General features: G+C 41.5%; 1 protein-coding gene across 1 annotated transcript in view; it reads right to left on the reverse strand.

Moving 5' to 3' along the window:
- Nucleotides 1-10,000, reverse strand: part of LOC106606173 (TGF-beta receptor type-2) — a 72,684-nt gene that overhangs the window by 27,952 nt on the left and 34,732 nt on the right. The window contains exons 4-7 of the mRNA XM_082975988.1: nucleotides 9,341-9,494; nucleotides 8,896-9,005; nucleotides 7,044-7,244; nucleotides 3,086-3,391 (exon numbers count right to left, since the gene is read on the reverse strand). Coding sequence (XP_082832114.1) covers nucleotides 3,086-3,391; nucleotides 7,044-7,244; nucleotides 8,896-9,005; nucleotides 9,341-9,494 — 771 coding nt within the window. The remainder of the gene's footprint in view (nucleotides 1-3,085; nucleotides 3,392-7,043; nucleotides 7,245-8,895; nucleotides 9,006-9,340; nucleotides 9,495-10,000) is intronic.

Consider the following 10,000-nt stretch of genomic DNA (forward strand, 5'->3'; position numbering starts at 1 on the left):
AACCATCACTCTCTGAACAGTGGGACGTAGACTACAGGTTACTCACTACTCTGATATCTCTATAAACCATCACTCTCTGAACAGTGGGACGTAGACTACAGGTTACTCACTACTCTGATATCTCTATAAACCATCACTCTCTGAACAGTGAGACGTAGACTACAGGTTACTCTGATATCTCTATAAACCATCACTCTCTGAACAGTGGGACGTAGACTACTCACTACTCTGATATCTCTATAAACCATCACTCTCTGAACAGTGGGACGTAGACTACAGGTTACTCTGATATCTCTATAAACCATCACTCTCTGAACAGTGGGATGTAGACTACAGGTTACTCTGATATCTCTATAAACCATCACTCTCTGAACAGTGGGACGTAGACTACAGGTTACTCTGATATCTCTATAAACCATCACTCTCTGAACAGTGGGACGTAGACTACAGGTTACTCTGATATCTCTATAAACCATCACTCTCTGAACAGTGGGACGTAGACTACAGGTTACTCTGATATCTCTATAAACCATCACTCTCTGAACAGTGAGACGTAGACTACAGGTTACTCTGATATCTCTATAAACCATCACTCTCTGAACAGTGGGACGTAGACTACAGGCTACTCACTACTCTGATATCTCTATAAACCATCACTCTCTGAACAGTGGGACGTAGACTACAGGTTACTCACTACTCTGATATCTCTATAAACCATCACTCTCTGAACAGTGAGACGTAGACTACAGGTTACTCTGATATCTCTATAAACCATCACTCTCTGAACAGTGGGACGTAGACTACTCACTACTCTGATATCTCTATAAACCATCACTCTCTGAACAGTGGGACGTAGACTACAGGTTACTCTGATATCTCTATAAACCATCACTCTCTGAACAGTGGGATGTAGACTACAGGTTACTCTGATATCTCTATAAACCATCACTCTCTGAACAGTGGGACGTAGACTACAGGTTACTCTGATATCTCTATAAACCATCACTCTCTGAACAGTGAGACGTAGACTACAGGTTACTCACTACTCTGATATCTCTATAAACCATCACTCTCTGAACAGTGAGACGTAGACTACAGGTTACTCACTACTCTGATATCTCTATAAACCATCACTCTCTGAACAGTGGGACGTAGACTACAGGTTACTCACTACTCTGATATCTCTATAAACCATCACTCTCTGAACAGTGGGACGTAGACTACAGGTTACTCTGATATCTCTATAAACCATCACTCTCTGAACAGTGGGATGTAGACTACAGGTTACTCTGATATCTCTATAAACCATCACTCTCTGAACAGTGGGACGTAGACTACAGGTTACTCACTACTCTGATATCTCTATAAACCATCACTCTCTGAACAGTGGGACGTAGACTACAGGTTACTCTGATATCTCTATAAACCATCACTCTCTGAACAGTGGGATGTAGACTACAGGTTACTCTGATATCTCTATAAACCATCACTCTCTGAACAGTGGGACGTAGACTACAGGTTACTCACTACTCTGATATCTCTATAAACCATCACTCTCTGAACAGTGGGACGTAGACTACAGGTTACTCTGATATCTCTATAAACCATCACTCTCTGAACAGTGGGACGTAGACTACAGGTTACTCACTACTCTGATATCTCTATAAACCATCACTCTCTGAACAGTGAGACGTAGACTACAGGTTACTCACTACTCTGATATCTCTATAAACCATCACTCTCTGAACAGTGGGATGTAGACTACAGGTTACTCTGATATCTCTATAAACCATCACTCTCTGAACAGTGGGACGTAGACTACAGGTTACTCTGATATCTCTATAAACCATCACTCTCTGAACAGTGGGACGTAGACTACAGGTTACTCTGATATCTCTATAAACCATCACTCTCTGAACAGTGGGACATAGACTACAGGCTACTCACTACTCTGATATCTCTATAAACCATCACTCTCTGAACAGTGAGACGTAGACTACAGGTTACTCACTACTCTGATATCTCTATAAACCATCACTCTCTGAACAGTGGGATGTAGACTACAGGTTACTCTGATATCTCTATAAACCATCACTCTCTGAACAGTGAGACGTAGACTACAGGTTACTCTGATATCTCTATAAACCATCACTCTCTGAACAGTGGGACGTAGACTACAGGTTACTCTGATATCTCTATAAACCATCACTCTCTGAACAGTGGGACGTAGACTACAGGTTACTCTGATATCTCTATAAACCATCACTCTCTGAACAGTGGGACGTAGACTACAGGTTACTCTGATATCTCTATAAACCATCACTCTCTGAACAGTGGGACGTAGACTACAGGCTACTCACTACTCTGATATCTCTATAAACCATCACTCTCTGAACAGTGAGACGTAGACTACAGGTTACTCACTACTCTGATATCTCTATAAACCATCACTCTCTGAACAGTGGGATGTAGACTACAGGTTACTCTGATATCTCTATAAACCATCACTCTCTGAACAGTGGGACGTAGACTACAGGTTACTCACTACTCTGATATCTCTATAAACCATCACTCTCTGAACAGTGGGACGTAGACTACTCACTACTCTGATATCTCTATAAACCATCACTCTCTGAACAGTGGGACGTAGACTACAGGTTACTCTGATATCTCTATAAACCATCACTCTCTGAACAGTGAGACGTAGACTACAGGTTACTCTGATATCTCTATAAAACATCACTCTCTGAACAGTGGGACGTAGACTACAGGTTACTCTGATATCTCTATAAAACATCACTCTCTGAACAGTGAGACGTAGACTACAGGTTACTCACTACTCTGATATCTCTATAAACCATCACTCTCTGAACAGTGGGACGTAGACTACAGTTTTGTATTATAGGGTTCTAAGGTCTTATGTTTACATCAGAAACAACACTGTAAACAGTAATGACAGAATGTAAACAATAACAACATCAACAACAGTTTCCTCTCACCTGTCCGACTGTTGACAAGGCCGTCTACTGACAGTGTCATAGGGTCTCTAACGTTAACATCAACACCAGTACCAGTTTCCTCTCACCTGTCCGCTGTTAGCTAGATCATCCACTGTCAGGGTGTTATCCAGTCTGAGCCCCAGTCCAAAGTCACACAGACAACAGGTCAGATCCTGTTTCACCAGGATGTTAGAGCTCTTCAGGTCGCGGTGTACGATGGGCACCTTGGGCCGCCCGCTGGCCGTGTGGTCACTGTGAAGGTGTGCCACCCCGCAGGCCAGGGACCCCCCCAGCCCGCGTAGATCCTCCCAGGTGACCAGGTTACGGGTCAGGTACTCCTGAAGGTTTCCCCGGGGGTGGAAGGCTGTGATCAGCCAGTACTGCTTCGACATCTACAATGGACAAAAGACACCATGACGATAAACGGTTTGAAGGGTGTTGGGAACAATTAGCTTAAGTGGGGCAGTCTGTTTGCCTGGCTACACAAGCTCCTTGCTCTTGCCTAACGCTAAGCCACGTCCACGGACGGGAGTTTCTTCTCCACAATGAGTCTGGATCTGACTACCTCTCAGACGATTTCTAAGACGCAAACACATTCTAACTGTTCTGATTGGTCCAGAAACCGACGGGTTGGGCCAGAGACAGAACGCACGTGGGTAAAAGGTGGCTTTGACACTCTGATTGGTTAGAGACAATCCAATCGCTGATGACTTTGTTATTTTACAACACCCGTCATTTGTACGACGTCGCCTTAAAAGGACTTTAACGACGTCAGTCTCAGACTGAAGTAGGCAGCGAATATAGAGGAGTGGATGAATTCAGTTTGAGTCGTCAGGCTAGTCTGGTTTTACTATCAATCCAACTCCTTGTCACTCGTTGTCAGGCCATGTTCGGATTGACATTGACAGCCATGGAGTTGGTATGACCGTAACAACTGATCTGGGACCAGGTATGGGAACAACAGTCCAGTTCAGGTTTTCATACGAGAGCTAATGAACAACAATATACAGTATGTATCCCTGTAATCTAGAGCTAATGAACAACAATATACAGTATGTATCCCTGTAATCTAGAGATAGTGAACAACAATATACAGTATGTATCCCTGTAATCTAGAGATAGTGAACAACAATATACAGTATGTATCCCTGTAATCTAGAGATAGTGAGCAACAATATACAGTATGTATCCCTGTAATCTAGAGCTAATGAACAACAATATACAGTATGTATCCCTGTAATCTAGAGATAGTGAACAACAATATACAGTATGTATCCCTGTAATCTAGAGATAGTGAACAATCACAATTTACAGTATGTATCCCTGTAATCTAGAGATAGTGAGCAACAATATACAGTATGTATCCCTGTAATCTAGAGATAGTGAACAACAATATACAGTATGTATCCCTGTAATCTAGAGATAGTGAGCAACAATATACAGTATGTATCCCTGTAATCTAGAGATAGTGAACAACAATATACAGTATGTATCCCTGTAATCTAGAGATAGTGAGCAACAATATACAGTATGTATCCCTGTAATCTAGAGATAGTGAACAACAATATACAGTATGTATCCCTGTAATCTAGAGATAGTGAACAACAATATACAGTATGTATCCCTGTAATCTAGAGATAGTGAACAACAATATACAGTATGTATCCCTGTAATCTAGAGCTAATGAACAACAATATACAGTATGTATCCCTGTAATCTAGAGATAGTGAACAACAATATACAGTATGTATCCCTGTAATCTAGAGATAGTGAACAACAATATACAGTGCCTTGCAAAAGTATTCACCCCCTTGGCATTTTTCCTATTCTGTTTCATGACAACCTGTAATTTAACAGGATTTTTATTTGGATTTCATGTAATGGACATAGACAAAATAGTCCAAATTGGTGAAGTGAAATTAAAAAAAGAACTTGTTTCAAAAAATGTATTAAAAAAAAAAAACAGAAAAGTGGTGCGTGCATATGTATTCACCCTATGAAGCCCCTAAATAAGATCTGGTGCAACCAATTACCTTCAGAAGTCACATAATTAGTTCAATAAAGTCCACCTGTGTCCAATCTAAGTGCCACATGATCTGTCACATGATCTCAGTATATATACACCTGTTCTGAAAGGCCCCAGAGTCTGCAACACCACTAAGCAAGGGGCACCACCAAGCAAGAAGCACCATGAAGACCAACGAGCTCTCCAAACAGGTCAGGGACAAAGTTGTGGAGAACTACAGATCAGGGTTGGGTTATAAAAAAATATCAGAAACTTTGAACATCCCATGGAGCACCATTAAATCCGTTATTAAAAAATAGAAAGAATATGGCACCACAACAAACCTGCCAAGAGAGGGCCGCCCACCAAAACTTAAGGACCGGGCAAGGTGGGCATTAATCAGAGAGGCAACAAAGAGACCAAAGATAACCCTGAAGGAGTTGCAAAGCTCCACAGCGGAGATTAGAGTATCTGTCCATAGGACCACTTTAACCGTACACTCCACAGAGCTGGGCTTTACAGAAGAGTGGCCAGAAAAAAATAAGCAAAAATGTTTGGTTTTTGCCAAAAGGCATGTGGGAGACTCCCCAACCATATGGAAGAAGGTACTCTGGTCAGATGAGACTAAAATGTAGCTTTTTGGTCATCAAGGAAAACGCTATTTCTGGCGCAAACCCAACACCTCTCATCACCCCGAGAACACCATCCCCACAGTGAAGCATGGTGGTGGCAGCATCATGCTGTAGGTATGTTTTTCATCAGCAGGGACTGGGAAACTGGTCAGAATTGAAGGAATGATAGATGGCACTAAATACAGGGGGAAACTAAATTCTTGAGGGAAACCTGTTTCAGTCTTCAAGAGATTTGAGACTGGGACGGAGGTTCACCTTCCAGCAGGAGAATGACCCTAAGTGTCACGTCCTGGCCAGTATAAGGGTTAATTGTTATTGTAGTTTGTTCAGGACGTGGCAGAGGGTATTTGTTTTATGTGGTTCGGGGTGGCGTTTTGGTAAAAGGGTGTTTGATTTAGTATTTCCGGGTTTTTGGTTTATGGTCTATGTTTATGTATTTCTATGTGTAGTCTAGTAAGTGTGTTTCTATGTAGAGTTAATTGGGGTGGACTTCCAATTGAAGGCAGCTGTGTGGTGTTGCCTTTGATTGGAAGTCCTATATTAGTTGGGTGTGTTTGTCTGTGTGTTTGTGGGAGATTGTTCTGTGTTTAGCCTTGTGCCTTGCCAGACTGTCTGTATATCGTTCTTTCACTTGTTTTGTTATTTTGGTGTTCATTTTGGGAAGTTAATAAACGTCAAGATGAGCTTACACATACCTGCTGCGTTTTGGTCCTCCATTACCGACGAAAACCGTGACACTAAGCATACTGCTAAAGCAACACTTGAGTGGTTTAAGGGGAAACATTTACATTTCTTGGAATGGCCTTGTCAAAGCCCAGACCTCAATCCAATTGAGAATCTGTGGTTGCTCTACACCAGCGGAACCCATCCAACTTGAAGGAGCTGGAACAGTTTTGCCTTGAAGAATGAACAAAAATCCCAGTGGCTAGATGTGCCAAGCTTATAGAGACATACCCCAAGAGACTTGCAGCTGTAATTGCTGCAAAAGGTGGCTCTACAAAGTATTGACTTTGGGGGGGTGAATAGTTATGCACGCTCAAGTTTTCAGTTTTTTTTGTCTTATTTCTTGTTTGTTTCACGATAAAAAATATTTTGCATCTTCAAAGTTGTAGGCATGTTGTGTAAATCAAATGATACAACCCCCCCCCCCAAAATCAATTTTAATTCCAGGTTGTAAGGCAACAAAATAAGAAAAATGCCAAGGAGGGTGAATACTTTCGCAAGCCACTGTACAGTATGTATCCCTGTAATCTAGAGCTAGTGAACAACAATATACAGTATGTATCCCTGTAATCCCTTCAGTAAATTGTAACAAACATAACATAGGCTGTGATTAGGCCAAAGTAGTGCACTATATAGGGAAAAGGGTGTCATTTGGGATGGAACCAAAGAGGGACGCTACACTACCTTTCTCTCCTCTGCTGTGAGGAAGTGGAGGACGTTGTCGTGGCGAAGGTCGATGTCAGAGAAGATGTCCTTCTCGTTCTTCCACGATGCGTACTCCTCCTCAGGGAAGATCTTCACGGCCACCGTCTCAAACTGGTCCGATGAGGAGCCGGGCTGCCTCAGCTTGGCCTTGTACACCTCAGCGAAGCGCCCCTTACCCACCTAATGAAGATATAATATACAGTAAATCTGGTTATAACACTTACCCACCTAATGTCAATATAATATACTGTAAATCTGGTTATAACCCTTACCCACCTAATGAAGATATAATATACAGTAAATCTGGTTATAACACTTACCCACCTAATGTCAATATAATATACTGTCGAACTGGTTATAACCCTTACCCACCTAATGTCAATATAATATACAGTAAAGCTGGTTATAACCCTTACCCACCTAATGTCAATGTAATATACAGTAAAGCTGGTTATAACCCTTACCCACCTAATGTCAATATAATATACTGTAGAACTGGTTATAACCCTTACCCACCTAATGTCAATATAATATACAGTAAAGCTGGATATAACCCTTACCCACCTAATGAATATATAATATACTGTAAAACTGGTTATAACCCTTACCCACCAATGTCAATGTAATATACAGTAAAGCTGGTTATAACCCTTACCCACCTAATGTCAATGTAATATACAGTAAAGCTGGTTATAACCCTTACCCACCTAATGTCAATATAATATACAGTAAATCTGGTTATAACCCTTACCCACCTAATGTCACTATAATATACAGTAAAACTGGTTATAACCCTTACCCACCTAATGTCAATATAATATACAGTAAATCTGGTTGTAACCCTTACCCACCTAATGTCACTATAATATACTGTAAAACTGGTTATAACCCCTACCCACCTAATGTCAATATAATATACTGTAAAACTGGTTATAACCCTTACCCACCTAATGTCAATATAATATACTGTAAAACTGGTTATAACCCTTACCCACCTAATGTCAATATAATATACAGTAAAGCTGGTTATAACCCTTACCCACCTAATATCAATATAATATACAGTAAAGCTGGTTATAACCCTTACCCACCTAATGTCAATATAATATACAGTAAGCTGGTTATAACCCTTACCCACCTAATGTAGATATAATATACAGTAAAGCTGGTTATAAACCTTACCCACCTGTGGTGGGAGTAAAAGTGAGAAGTTAGGGCTAGTCTAAAGCAGAAAAGAACAGGAAGTTGAAATGAGCACCACGGGGAAAAGACCTAAAGTCGGCCATGCACTACCAAGGATTTCTAGTAGAAGAGGTAGAAGAAGGAGAAGAAGAATATAAAAATATGACATTTAGCAGACGCTTTTATCCAAAGTGACTAACAGTCATGCTAAATACAATTTAGGAAGTGTAGGAAGAAAAAGGAGAAGGAGAAGAAGAAGGAGAAGAAGGAGAAGGAGGAGGAGAAGAAGAAGGAGAAGGAGAAGGAGAAGAAGAAGGAGAAGAAGGAGGAGGAGGAGAAGAAGGAGGAGGAGAAGAAGAAGGAGAAGAAGGAGAAGAAGGAGAAGAAGGAGGAGGAGAAGAAGGAGAAGAAGAAGGAGAAGAAGAAGAATGAGAAGAAGGGGAAGAAGAAGGAGGAGGAGAAGAAGGAGAAGAAGAAGGAGAAGAAGAAGAAGGAGAAGAAGGGGAAGAAGAAGGAGGAGGAGAAGAAGGAGAAGAAGAAGGAGAAGAAGAAGAAGGAGAAGAAGGGGAAGAAGAAGGAGGAGGAGAAGAAGGAGAAGGAGGAGGAGGAGAAGAACAAACAACGTCAACAACCAGACAGGTGTGCAGACCTGCAGGTCCAGCTCGATGGGTAGGGGCTCAGTGTTGTGGTTGAGGTTGTTGGCGTGCGTAGAGCTGCTGTCTGATCCATCGTCGTCCATCATGATGCTGCAGTCCAGACCTATTTATTGATTGATACCCTTATTGATTGTTTGAATCTATTGGATAGTTAAATCACACATAAAGGCAGTCACTCCTGATGGAAACAACGTCATGTATTTAAAACAATTATCCAGGATTAACACACTAAAACCTGAAGGATCAGTTTCATGATTCAGTTGATGACTGACTGATTGATAATGATTGATTGATTGAGTTGATGACAGACTGATTGATCTCATGATTGATTAATTTAGTTGATGACAGACTGATTGATTGATTGAGTTGATTATTGATCTCATGATCTCATGATTGAGTTGATGACTGACTGAGTTATTCCATTGTGGTGGTCCTCACCTTTGCCCTTGCGTTTGGGCTTCTTGCTGTCCCACTCTTCCTCGGTGAGTTTGCGATGGCGTTGGACTCGGTACCAATAGAGCATAGTGATGACTACTACCGCTAGAACCAGTAAGGGTAACAGGCTGATCAGGATGATGGATACCACCGGGGACTCGATGGTCGGGCCAACTACTGGAGAGAGGAGGAGACAGAGAAAGGCTAGTTAACTAGGTTAGTTAGTCTAATTCTATCTAGTACCAGACATTGGGTTGGTGAGCAGGAAACCCCCAGTTTGATTCCCACTGGTTACACAAGCCTGCTGTAGTGAATAAAACTGACTGCACATATATGCACATCTAACACATGGTTCGATATATACACCTTTTCATCCCTCAGAAACAGTGATTGATGTGTAATAATCCACCGCTGTGTGATCCTACATGTCCAGTACGTGAGGACAGGGAAACATAGTGGTCCAGTGTAAACCAGGCCAGGATATCCCCAGAAATAGAAGAAGAAAAGGGCAGAGCTCTTTGATAAAGTTGTGTTGCATCGTGTTCCACAAATAGAAAAGGCACAACCCTTTTTACTTGGTACAGAATAAAATGTATCTTTATAAAACACTACAGTGATTGTGGGAGTCCGGTGACGTTCACTTTGGCCTTTACTCTTAAAATG

This window comes from Salmo salar, chromosome 05 (genome assembly GCF_965601325.2).
Source record: "Salmo salar chromosome 05, fSalSal1, whole genome shotgun sequence".
Classification (NCBI taxonomy): domain Eukaryota; kingdom Metazoa; phylum Chordata; class Actinopteri; order Salmoniformes; family Salmonidae; genus Salmo; species Salmo salar.